Here is a 13,932-nt window from a genome sequence, read left to right as displayed (position 1 = left end):
GGTTTCCTCCCACATTCCAAAAACATGCAAGTCAGGTTAATGGAACTCTAAATTGTCTATGTGTGCCCTGCGATTGTCTGGCAACCGGTTCAGGGTGTCCCCCGCTGACTGCCCGAAGACAGCTGGGGTCGGCTCGAGCACGCCCCGCCACCCTTGTGAGGTTAAATGGATTTAAAAAATGGGTGGATGGATGAATAATAACTTTTAAACAAATCAGCGAATCTACTGGTCACTCGTGCAAGTAGAGTAGATTAACAATTTACTCGCACTGTCTCAAATTTTAGGGGCAAAATTCCACCACTGAAGGTTCATCTGGAGCCCAGAAGTGTATTTTTTTCATTATAATGAAACCCTGTTTCACTAAAAATATTCTAAAGATGTTTGAAATTAACCGTTTTTGTACTCAAAAGTGAGCCGTAAATTATGCTGAAGAAATATTTGGCTGTATGTATCAGTTCAATGTGCGGCAACATATACTGGATTTACAGTATATATAGAGTACAGTGCCAAAGTATGAGGCGTCTCAGTGTATAAAAATAATCCTTGATTTAGCAGCCAGAAGGATGAACTTTGACTGGAGTGGGTGCATTTGGCTGAAGTGAAAGAAGACTGGGATGTATTTCCAGTATCCCTCTTTGCATCATACCATCAGTTTCTGTGTCTTTGTGCAATTACGGCAAGCGATGACTGAAAGCTACCTTTCATATCAAGGACATATTGTGTGTTTTCCTTGCATGGAGGGGAGCTGGTTGTGCAGTCGATCCTTGCTCGGGGTTTGGCATATACCAACAGTATATAATAATACTGTCAATATTGCATGCTCACCCCTGTTATATATTTATACCGTATTTTCGGCACGATAAGGCGCTTCGGAGCATAAGACGCACCTTTAATGACTGGCCAATTTTAAAACAGTTTTCACATATAGGGCGCACGGCATTATAAGGCGCATCGAATAGAAGCTCCAATAATGGCTGCAGTTGCATTATACATCCACGAGATGAAAAGGGAATACAATACCATACAATACAGCTTTACTTATAGAGAGCCCTCACAACCGGTGCGCCTGTAACAAAGCACTTTATAGAACATTTACAAATACCGTGTCCATGAAATTTGAATATTGATCCGTATATAAGGTGCATCGGATTATAAGGCGCACCGTCGCCGTTTGAGAAAATGCTTTTAGGTGCGCCTTATAGTGCAGAAAATACGGTATACTGTAGATATTTTCTCATCACATTTCTAGCCACATAGTTGTTTCGGCTCACCGAGACACATTCCAAATGCCAAAATTAGCACAGCATGCTCTGGGAGCAAGTTGAATCATGCCCGCCACCCACAAGCTATTTTTCACCTGCAGCCCACCTCCATCAACAATAGTGAAGCAGAGCCCAGGACAAACACAAATACAGACACAATATTGAGCACATGGCGCGGCTGTGCTCCTCAGCTTAACCTTTGTCCTTGGTGATGAGTCCCGCTGTTTTAGCCCGAGCACTCTGCATTCAGCGCAAGAATGACACTATACGGAGACAATGGCAATTTGCTCTTCCGCTCACTCTGAGATAATTGGTTCGCTTGGGATAAGCCTGGCCCGCAAACAAGTGGAGATTGCCGTACAATGAAATGCCGGTTAGTTTTCTATCCGACCTGCTGTGATGTCACGCAAAACGGAGGCAACAAGTAAGCCCCTCGAGATGCACTGTTGCACTTCTCGCTAACCCTAACAGCTGCTCTGCACCAGCTGCCTGGCCGCACTGCAGCAAATCGCCCGTTGTCCTGCCATTAGGTTGAAGACATTCATTTATTAGCATAAAAACGCCACTCCTATTATTTATGTTGTGTTTTTTCTGATGATACAGTTGTCCACTGGACAGTATTTTGTCACTTCCCCGCTGGGCTACGAGAAACAAATTTGTTTCTCTATTTTATTTACATTCATTTAATATTTGTTTAACGACACGTGCTTTGCACTTGTGTGCATTGAAATTCGCCAAACATGCCAACGACTTGGTTTGCCACAAAATACACACCTTGCCGTCCATGACATCAGTACAGTATGTTTACACGGCAAGAGAAACTACTGAGCATGTTCCTTGCCTCCCAAAAGCTCATTTTTTTTCCAAACCAGCCATACAACGTTTGAAGACGAAGTGACCTATTTTATATAATGAACCAAAGCCTTTGGTCGAACATCGCGGTTGTCGCGTTGCAGCACTGTTACACTAAGTGACAAGAGGAACAAGAAAGCGGTGCTCCGAGCGCGCCACGCTTCACACTCCATTTCGGCCGGGACTTTTTAAATGGCTGCATTTCCCAGTGGGGCCGTACACTTTAGACCTTCTACAGAGTGATGTGCAGTGCAGCTGGAAGTAGATCCAAGGTCGCGGCCCTGAGGGAATGTGCATTATCAGTGATTCACTTTTCCTCTGTTGCTGCAACTAATTAAGCTCTACGGGGATAATGGCTTCCTTGCTGCCAAGAAGAGGTGCTTTAACAAGGATTTTAATGTAATGCAGCATGTGCGGTCCCACTGCTTTTTCTTTTTTTTTAAACTCAATGTCCCTCGGCAGTAATAAAACATGTTGGCGCGATAGCATCAGGGCTGAGCGTTTTAGCAGGAATTCTTTAATAACACGGAACTATCAAAAGAGTACGGAGTGAGCTGGTAGATGATGGATCATAGATCGGCGATAAAGCAGTAAAGTTAATACCGTAAAGCGGATTTTATTTATTTCTATAGCTATAAATATATGTGGTATATTTAGCTTTTTGCATTCTTTGTTAGCATTAAGCTAAATGGACTGTTGTAAGGCAAAGCTATGTTGTGAAATACATGTGCTTCTCTTTGTTTGGTGTTTACTTTGACAGTAAACGCCACCCGGGAGTGGAAATGAACAGCCAGAAAGCTTCTTTGGAGAATCTATAGAGTGAATGCTGTGCAATAAATCTCTGTTTATATCATAAAAGTGACCTTTTAACATCGACAAATGTCATGTGACGTGTGTCGAATGAATCATACAAGAAAAGCAAACCAAACAAAAATCTTTACCTTTACTTTGATCATAAGTGACAATGCACGCGGTGACGCTGGAGTCTCCAAGTCACCCGCAGCTCGGCATTGAGGATAAGAGGTGTGGAAAATGGATGGGAGGATGGATTTATACAGCCATGCTGCTTTTCAGTCCCGTTTCCCTGAATCAATATTTGCCATAATTTTCTCGATTTTCTCTTAGGCTTTCTCTAAATCATCACTATGTCAAATGCAGCCTCAGCGGGGACCCATAATGCAGCGCTCCGCTCTCATCTGGGCTCTTACAAAGAATTCGGTGTCATCAGGTCAGAGCCGCTCTGCTTGATGCCACGTTCACTTTGCGCGTTGTGTGTCGAGAGGACCTTGTCACGCACAATAGTTCACGCTGAGAAAAACAGCGGTGGAGGATTCCAAACGGGTACAAAGTGGCAGCATTTTCCCTTCTCGCCCGCTGTCAAAACATCAGACACTTGTTGTGGGTGGGGGTGGGGGAGCGGCGGCGGGGGGGGGGGGGCGAGATTCTGCTTGGTTAGGAGGAAGATGAAGAGTCCAAGTTGTGACGTCTTCAACTGAGCGGCTATCGACCGAATGGCTTTGTGGAGTGGCGCAAAGCCAATTTGATAAGTCAGGACGAACAACTAACATTTAGCGGAGGGGAACCATGATCTCTCTTTCCTAATTTGCAAAAAATTCATCAATAATTCAAAATTTATAATAATAATTTATTATTATAAGTTTAGAATTATTTATGAGTTAAAGCTTGGTTTCAGCAACAGATGGAATTTTTGGGGGAAACTTCAAAAGTCTGTGTTGGTGACGAACTGTAAGGTTAGACTTAAAAACAACCAAAATAATTTTATAAAACAAAAGACGAACTATATCAAAAATCAGATGCGCTCCGAAAAAAATTAACATTGAAATCAGCGTAAATTCTTTTCCCCCCAGGGACACATAAAGCCATTTCTGATTCAAATTTACTGTTGACCCGTATTATTTTTGTCCTCCATTCCAAGCAGCCATATGAGCGCATTCAAATCAAAACTGAGCATTTGGCCGCCGCTTATTCTACGGCCTGACAGCGGGAACCCTTTAATCAGGTGGAGGGGGGGGGGGGAAACGCAGCGCCGGGGAGAGAGCGAGGGTCGAGCGGGATCGGGTTTCGCCGCAGCTCTGTACCTTAATCCTGGATTTGGAGACTGGATAACACAAAGGCAGGTACGGAAAAACACAATAACAGCGGTGGCATGGGATTGGTAGCTGGTGGTTGATGTGAAAGAAGGGGCCTCCTGGGGTGGAGTGAGGAGTAGTTGCAGGTCATGGTGGGGGGGGGGGGGGTATAAATACCTGCAGGAGGATGCAAAATCTCCAGGGGGTTACAGACGCTGACTTACCTGTTGATAGGATAGAAGGAAGGGAGCTGGATGTGAGACTCGCTCAGATATAGATTTGCGTTTTAAATTTGGGGGCGGGCGGGGTAAATAAAAGAAATTGTCAGAATTGAGCAAACCCCCAAAAAGTTGAGGGTGGAAAAAGTGCAAGAACATGCAGCAGCACACAAACTAGAAAGGAGCAGAGTGAAAATGAAATAAAGGATTCGGAAAGGAAGAGAAGCAGGACAAGGCGATGATGACTTGAAAAGGGCACGTTAAGAGAGCAGATCAAGTGGACCGCATCGGACAACTTGGAAGAGGCCAAAAATGGCGTCTCAGGCATTCGGCGGTGACTCTTTCTCGCCTCTGGCGGGAGACTCCCCTCTGCCAATTTTCATGCACCACAGCTCTGGCGGCGACTGCCTGCCAAGCACCTCCCACGGCCACAGCATGGTCTCCGCAGGTAAGTGGGCCTCGCGCTGGATTACCGACAACATTTTCCGGCCAAATACATAAGCACCACGGAAGCTTAAATCCTTTCTCACTCGTGCAAAAAGTAGAAAACGTCTTTTGTTACCGTGTGGGTTTGGTTGTCCGGCCGCAATTAATTATCGTTTAGTGTGGTGGCACCGTGGTTGACGGGTTAGCACGTCTGGCTCACAGTTATTTGACCGCGAGTTAAAATGTGAGCAAATGTTCTCTCGTGTCGGGCTTCCTCCCCCCACAGTCCAAAAACACACTTGTTCGATGAATTGAAAATTCTAAATCGTCTCTGAAGGATAAACGCGAATTCACATTTGTTGTCTTTCTGCGCTCCGCGGCTGGCTGGCCCGGCCGGAATCACTAGCTGGCGTCAACACAACTAACTTTGACCTTAGAAACGACAAATAAATAAACGCAACAAGCATTTTCCACCTGGCTTAATAAATGTCAGCGAGTTTTAGAAATGTGTTTCGGTAAGCATATTAACTCTTTCAGTGGACGGCTTATCGTGCAAGAAAAGGGTTTAAAGTGCTTTTGAAACGTACCCGTATTATTAATAAAATATCAGTATTCATATGGATACCGTCTGACAATGATTAATCTATGAGTCGTAGTCATGCAGAATTGTTGTGCATCATACAGAGACGTTTTGTTTTTGTTTTTTTGGTGTGTATTTTGTAGGAATGCGGTCAATGAATCAGTCAAACTTTTTTTCCCCCCATAAGGCTTCTCACACTAGAAACACAAAAATAAACCACTCCGCACACACATCGATTGAAAATCTGATGGAGAGGATGACCGCAGCAGGCGTCACTCTCCTGTACAATGCGAATGATTTGACTTTGTAGTCTCAATTCCCGCTACAGTTCTTGCATCATGCGAAACGGACGCGTTGCCATTACAACCATTTGTCTCTGTGTGGGCTTGCTTGTCCTCACAGTGATGCAACATACAGCAGGCCGCGCCATAACAAAGACATTCCTTCCGATCCGCAATTGCGCGCTCTGTCACAAAGGCAGGAATCAGGATAATGTGGGCAAAAAAAATTGCATCTAATCAGGCTAGTGTAGCCGTCTCGGTGCATTGTAACGTGTTATTGCTTTCGCGGCGGTGAGGCAAGGTAGGGAGCATTTTTTGTAATTTTTTTTTTTTTCATGCTGATGATAGAAATCGCTTTGCTTCCATTTCTATCATAGTGCATGCATATAAAACACAAGGGGATTAACGATTAAGTATTGCAAAATTTGACTATAGGTTAATCGCCGTGTGCGATACGGAAATGAGCGCCGTTGAGTTAGCACCTGCGGCGCCGTATTCATTCAGCAATGCTGTAGCGCATTTATGAAGTTTCTGTCTGGTACAAGCGTGAATCAAAGAGGACCTGGGAGGGCAGTTTATTTTTGTCAAACTTATTTAGCTCCCCATCAACAGAGTATTGCAATTGCACGCCACGTTGGAATATCATTGATTTATTTATTTTTTTTTAGACAAATAATGAATGAAGTATTAAAAGGAAGCGCAAACATATATTCAAGTCGTATTCTCACATAAGCATTTACAGGAGTTGTCAAAATACAAAGTAAAAGTGGACATAGAGAAACCTTCCATTGTAATGCTAACATCCATTCCAGAAAGGACACACGCACACGAATCATGCAAGAATTGTTTTCAAATATTTGTTTGGGTCCAATTTTTATTTGACTTTTGAAGCGAATCGTTACCTAAGTGCAGTCTTTGTTATTTTTCTACATTTAAGCACAGTGTTAAGGTTAGACTGACATAACTGAAATAAAGCATTTTTTTTAATGAACACTTAGGCCGACTGTTCTACTGTATTTTAATGTTGATCATCATACTTGGAGTGCAAATTATTTTGGGGGAGAGTTACATGGAGGAAAAGCTTGAGCGAAATTAATACTGTAATCATACTGACAAGAAAGTCTCTCTCTCTCTTTCTCTCTCCCGCCCGAAATGTGTTCATTTCTGTCTGTTTATTTCATTTAGTGTCATCCGGGCTGTCCCTGGGTCAACCGTCCAAGCGTTCTCAAATGCAACTCTCCGCAAACTCCCTGGGAAACCCTCTTGGCAACAGTCCCCCCAGCCTTCATTACCCAGTCACGCCGTGTCATTACAGCAACCAGCAAGCCACCTATGGCATTATGGCAGGTGGGTTGGCGTGGTGAGGCTCGCTTATCTGTCCAAAATGGAGCTTTAAAAAGGACAAGTGGAGAAAGAGAAGTTTTCGTTTCATCGTGTATTTGGAGTGCAGTGCACGGTCTATTTGGGTCGACGGTAAATGTGCATTGTTTACCGCTGTTCACAGTAGAAGCTCATTACCTTGAACGGCTCACGCAATAATACGCCAGCATTGTGACATTTAGAAATAAATGTGACTTCTGCACTATTATAAAAGATGCATTTTTTTTGTCGTTTAAGAAAACCTCCGCATCTCTCTTCAAAAAAGTTGGTCTCTTCATCTCTGAAGCGCATTGCCCCAAGAATGAAGATAAAATCTATTGAAAGTACTTTGTTGATCACCACAATATACGCAAGATGGTGTTTGAACTGCTTCAAGTATCTGCGCTATCCCGATGATGAACATACAAAAGGTGCAATGGAAATACCGTATTTTCCACGTTATAAGGCGCTCCTGGAGTATAAGGCGCACCTTCAATGAATGGCCTATTTTAAAACTGTTTTCATATATACGGCACACCGCATTATAAGGCCCATAGAAACGAAGCTACAATAGTGGCTGCGGTTTTGTGATGCATCCACTAGATGGAGCTACGCTAACGTGAATTCAATACAATACAATACAGCATTATTTAAACAGAGCTTTCACAACTGCTGCAGCTTTAACAAAGCGCTTGACAGAACATTTAAATGAGTACTTTCAAGAAATCAGAATACTGTGTTGATCCCTATATAAGGCACATCGGAGATATAAGGCGGACTGTCAGCTTTCGAGAGAATTGAATGCTTTTAGGTGCGCCTTATAGTGCGGAAAATACGATAAAGGCCTGTAAAGATATTGCAACTGCAGAATTAAACAGAAAAAAAAAGGATTTGGATTAGCCTAAATACACCCATGATGGTCTCCCAAGAGGCAACAGGGTAGACATTGTAGCATATTTGAGCTCACACCTCTGCGGTTCGGGATTTGCATAGATTACACGGCGCCCTCGCGCTTGCTTGTGTTTGCTTCAGGTACTGCAGCTTGACTGGATGGATCTCACAGTGTCATGGGAACAATGACGATGTCATTTCAACTCAATTATGAGTGGCTTGAGTGGGACTAAAGATGCCTTTGTGTCTTTTTTTTTCATTCCAGCTCAGGAGATGCTCTCCGCAAGTATTTCTCAGACTTGTATCCTGCAAACATGCGGCGTCCCTCCGCCTAACATGGTGAGCGCGGCAAACCCGCTGCAAGGTAATCACGCAGTAATCCGGCAGGTGATCGAAAATGAGCAGCCTCTTTGTATGCTCTGATTTCAATCAATAGTGGCGTTATGCTGTTCATTTGAGACTACCCCACTTGCTATTTTTTTTAAACCGTTTTAGCTGTTCTCATGTGCAAATGTGATGAACGTTCCAAAGGGTGGCGATTTTTGTCCGATTTGGTGATTTATAACTAGTCTTTGCCTCATGAAATACAGCAATAATATATGGCACTATTTCCATGAAATTGTACCTTTTGGCCAATTTAAACGCGTGACAATCACATTTAAAAAATACTTGTACCTTGAAATCATACAATCTAAAATCAAAACGGACTTCATTCTCGACTCAGTTTTATAATATATGAAACCATGAAAAAAATTTGTGGATCGGGGAGATTGTAATTTTCTTGGTTTTCAAAAAAGCTCTTCAATGGCTTCTCGCACTCGAATGAAGCAAATGAATGACACCATTTTGATTTGAAGTGGAGATACCTGATGACCATGGAGAATAAATACATTTTAATTAATCAAATCAAATCTCAGGACTGAAAATGCATTTAAAAAAATGTCCTTTTCGATCTTTTTTTACTAACTGCATTGAGCAAACCAGCCGAAGTTTGAATGGTTAAGAATGAAAAAGAGAATGGATGTTTTTGTTGTTTTTTTAAATAAGTGAAAACAACTGGTTAATTTTTGATCATTATTGACACACTCTGCGTTATCGAGACATTAATGGTGTGATCAACGATCCTAAATTGGCCATTACTAACGTCGGCTCATGAAAATAGATTCCCAAGTCTTTACACGAAATGTAAAATGGCGATGATCAAGCTGAAAATTGTGGTTAAAAATCCAACAAGGCCTTAAGGTAAAATGTTTGCATCAATTTCAGAGCATTCGAGATTTTAAGACATATCAAGGAGCAGAATTATTTTGGATGCGTTACATCCGGCGTAACCAAACAGAACATTTGGTTATTGAATTTTCCGTGTCAGAGATCCAAAGAAACATTTGGAGTGATTTGTCTTTGTATTGTTGCCAAACAATGTGCTATTTGCAGTTCCGTTCCTGCAGACTGCTGTAGGTGTTGCTGGCTACTGTGAGTCAGCCCTGCGGATTCTGAAATGACCTCATCTTAAAAAGAAACCGATGAAAAATGTGTTTCTTTGATGGCGGGATTCAAAAATCAACACAGCAGTGTTGTAAAATGACGGTTACTTCGCTTGTAGTCAGTTATTACAAACGATGCATTGGTATCAAGCAGTGCAGTTCTCCACCGCCGCATGTACTTCAACCACAATCGTCAACGATTATTAAATTAACATCCGTGCATGTTTATCTTTGGAAAGCTCCAATTTCCGATCCAGCGGATCTGATCTAACAAAGTGTCAGTGGGACCGGAAATCACCAAAGACTAATTCTGCGTTGCCGAAATAATTATTCAGAGACGTAAAAAAGAAAGAACGAGACGAAATGTTTCATTTCGAGACAGTTTCAGTTGACGTCAGATGATGTCGTCGCGTAGAGCGGACGGAATAGTATTAACATTCGCCAACGAGGTAACAACGTTTTAACAGAGGAGACGGACGGCAAATATTATCTGAAGAGCTCAAAAGAAAATGAGGGCAAAGTGACCCAAGGAGTTGTTATGCGCACCTGCTGCATTTTTTTTCTCTTTTTACTTCCCACTTCATTACCAATAATAATGTGATGGATGTTGCGAGTGAAGGACCGAGCAGATATTGAAAAGAAGCATGAGGTCACAAACACATTAAGTGGATTTAAGTTCAGGTAATAAATTTTGACTCTGAAGCCTCGAACAAATTAAAGTTTCACTTGGCGGTGAAAAACATCATCGCACGAGCGAGGCGTAAAGGAATTACTTATTGCTGCGACCTTGATGAAACAAGGCGTTCAAACACCAACACGATGGAGTTGATGAGCACATCCTTTCACTGGCTTTTAATATGGTCTGTGTATTACAGAATCACATTGAAAACTGTTTTTTTTTACCCATAAACTAACGTGAGAAGAAGTTTGTTCGGTAAATGTTCGCCAACATGATGAGGATGACACTTAGAACAGCCATTTATGTTAGCCTCCTAAACCTCCCTATTTTCACATCTCCTGCAGCAAGTAACAACACTCGGCAAAGCCCACTCTAGTCAACTCACTCGTCACGGCTTCATAAATTTGAGGTGGAGTGTCCAGTTTTGAGAGGAAAAGGGCTCAGTTTCTTTTGGGAATTGATGGAAACAAGAGCAAAGTCGATATGCATGTTGGGGGGGGGGGGGAATTCTATTCAGATAGACTGCTCATTCAAGAAAACACAGCCGTGGGCTTGTAGAATATTATAATCTGTGGTTGATGGAACGCCATATTTTGTCAGTTTTACATTACCGTCGATCGGTTCTTAAAGAGTTTGGGGGGCCTGCTTTGTGTGCCGTGCTAGAATGAAGTGTAAGTGCACATCCACCAGGCGGCAGTGGTTTTCGGCAAATTGATGCGCTTCAAATTCTTTTTGTGACAGATTAAAAAAACAATCTTACAGAACTACTACTTCAATTCTCACGTCACTTTTTCACTTGTGTGCCGGCACGGTGGCTGACTGGTTAGCACGTCCTGCTAAGCAACGACGAACAGACCGCATGGCCATTTCCAATCAAGTCATCAGACTACAGTTATTTTTCTGATATCACAGCACGTGACGAGTATCTTAATGAGTCTAACCTTCACACCAGCAGTGCATTTGAAATCTGGGACTTCACTTGGGACTTACGCGACCAACTGAATGCCCCGCTTCAAGCATGTCACAATGATTATATTACGTTCTGTCGCCGAATCGAAATTTCCCGACTTTGCCTTTCTCTTGTGTCCCTCTGTCCAGGTTCGCTGACACCGTGCCTGTATAAGTTTCCAGATCCCGGTCTAAGCGGCAGCTCCTGCGCGTTAAGTCACGGTTTCTCCTCGCTGCCCTCGGCCCTCCTGCTAACTGATGAAGTCCCCGGGGGCCCTGCGGTGGGCGAGATGAAAGTTAACATCCAGAAGAAGAGCATCCGGGAGCTGGAGGACACCCCCGCTATGGACTCTCCACAGATCCAAGAGCTGGAGATGTTTGCCAATGATTTTAAAATAAGGAGGATCAAACTTGGTGAGGATTATCATGTCACGGACAGCACTACTCTGTTACGCCCACTTATCCCCCCCCCCCCCCCCCCACCCTTCAAAACAAAACAATTTTAAAAAATTGAACTGTATAGGATAGAGGTCATTTACGTCCCCGCCCCCCCATCATTGAAAAAAAAAAAAGGTGTTTCAACAAGGGGTACGTTTACAAAGTGTACATACCTGTAAATACAGTGGTGCCTTGAGATACAAGTTGAATTTGTTCCGAGGCCACGTTTGTAATCTAAGACACCTCACTCTTAAATCACCTTTCCCAATTAAAATGAATGCAAATGCTATTAATCCATTCCAGCCTCCCTTCCACATAAAAACTCCAAAATATAGTGGTCTTTACTAAGAAAAATGGGAGGCGGTGTAATACAGTTCGACAGACACAAACAAAGACGACTATCATAGCTACTGTAAGTGGCTGAGTAGGTTGTGGTAATATTAGTCATTTTTCATAGAGGATAAGAAAAATATATAAATTTAGTTAATTACCGTTTGTTTACATGTTGCTGCACCATTTGTGTTCGAACAGTTTTATAGGTTAGCAAGTGTTATTATAACGCTGTCGCGTTAGCATTAAGCTAAGTGCACTTTCGTATGGCAACAACGCGCCACTGCATTTGAAATGTGCTGTCGTCGTCCCGTTTTCCGATCTCTGCTCCGCTAGGCTACACTCAGACCAACGTGGGCGAGGCCCTTGCCGCCGTGCACGGTTCAGAGTTCAGTCAGACCACCATCTGCCGCTTTGAGAACCTGCAGCTGAGCTTCAAGAACGCCTGCAAACTAAAGGCCATTCTGTCCAAGTGGTTGGACGAGGCTGAGCTCGCTCGAGGTGAGCCCGTCGCCGATTCCTCTCATCTTTTTCATCAACTTTGCTAATTCAGCTCCCTCTCACATCCGTGCCTTCAGCTCTGAACAATGATAAAATGGGAATAAATGAGCGAAAGAGGAAGAGGAGGACAACTATCAGGTAAAAGGACTTTCTTTTTTTTTTAAATCTGCCTTGTGACTGCCTTTCTTAAAAGTCTTTTTTTCTCTCTCTCTCTCTCTCTGCTTGATTCTCAACGCAGCCTGGGCGCTAAGGAAGCTCTTGAGCACAGCTTTGTGGAAAAAAGTAAACCATCCTCCCAGGAAATAGCCCGGATAGCAAAAGGCCTCCACCTGGAGAAGGAGGTGGTCCGAGTGTGGTTCTGTAATAGGCGCCAGAGGGAGAAACGGGTCAAAACCAGCCTCAGCTCCTGCTTGGCCAAAATGAGTACAAACTGCATCGGACAGCTGACTAAAACGCATCGGTCAATGATATAAATCAAGGATGGGTTCCTAATATTTCACTTTTATTTTGACAGTTGGTGAGTTCTGTCCGTTATGTTTCCGCCCCCCCCCCCTCGCACTAAAGGAGTTGGTGGCTGAAAAGACAAAAATATTTTTGTAGATAAGCACTTTTGTTCATTAGTAAACACAGGTCATTGTTTTAGCATGTATGAAAATACATTTTGGTGAAATGTCAGATGACAAACATCTACTTTAGCTGACATTGATGTTTGTTTTATGTTTTATATACCACATTTGTGTGCATTTGCATAATTCATAAGTGGTTTATGCATGACTATTTGTGAGTAGAGATTTGACTAATTAGCGCTGCAGTACGCGTAGTTGTACTACACAACAGATTATTTATTCAGATGTAATATATTCGATGCTAAATTACTGTGTTCTTAATTCGAATTTGAGCCGTGCTTCATATATTTTGGGTTGTTGTAATACGCGTTCGCTTCACAAGTGCCTGCACAGCAAACTTATAGCTGTCATTTGCTCACGGGGTGATGCGAGGTCATCCCAATGAAAAATGAGCTTGCGTGTCATATTTGACGAAAGTCTAAATTGCAATTCATAACCACAGCCCAAAGACATTTGTGTACCAAATCGCCAGGAATTGATGATGAACTGCCGTAAAATCACATCTTTCAACAGGTTTGCTTGAAGAATTAAAAAAAAAAAATGTTGCGAGGATACTGCGGCTGTCTCAAAAATAGTTTCATCCTTTTCTTCTCATTTCTACATTCCGCCTGACTGAATCAACCATGAAAACATTAATTCCAATGATGTATTTTTCTGTATATGCATATAGAATGATGTTTTTTTTCAGGGAAACTGGTTAAAAGGTTAAAGGTATTCAGGTGACCCATTCTAAGCCCCTTTTAGTTCATATTAACGAATGCCATTTGCAAGTTAAAACATTCAAATACAGCCAAATGGTACAAGGACTCCACCTGCTGTCATAAGGTGTTCCCTGCATGAGTAACATGTTACTACTGAAATAAATAAGAAATCATTTTGAAGACACTCAAATCCTCTTTGGTATAGTTTACATTTTCCTCAACCCTCAATTAAATTTCACCTGGTCAATGTGTACACCATCAAAAAC

General features: G+C 42.5%; 1 protein-coding gene across 1 annotated transcript; it reads left to right on the top strand.

The window, feature by feature from the left end:
• Positions 1-4,734: 4,734 nt before the first annotated feature.
• Positions 4,735-13,817, top strand: pou1f1 (POU class 1 homeobox 1). Its single transcript, XM_086124204.1, has 7 exons — positions 4,735-4,870; positions 6,895-7,056; positions 8,225-8,323; positions 11,221-11,484; positions 12,175-12,339; positions 12,417-12,477; positions 12,578-13,817. Exons 1-7 carry the CDS (start codon positions 4,735-4,737, stop codon positions 12,810-12,812), a joined length of 1,122 nt encoding a protein of 373 aa, XP_085980330.1. The 3' UTR covers positions 12,813-13,817.
• Positions 13,818-13,932: the final 115 nt, after the last annotated feature.

Source organism: Hippocampus guttulatus, chromosome 11 (genome assembly GCF_054856545.1).
Source record: "Hippocampus guttulatus isolate MCC_2025c chromosome 11, RoL_Hgut_1.0, whole genome shotgun sequence".
NCBI lineage: Eukaryota > Metazoa > Chordata > Actinopteri > Syngnathiformes > Syngnathidae > Hippocampus > Hippocampus guttulatus.
This window is presented reverse-complemented; position numbering and strand designations above follow the sequence as displayed.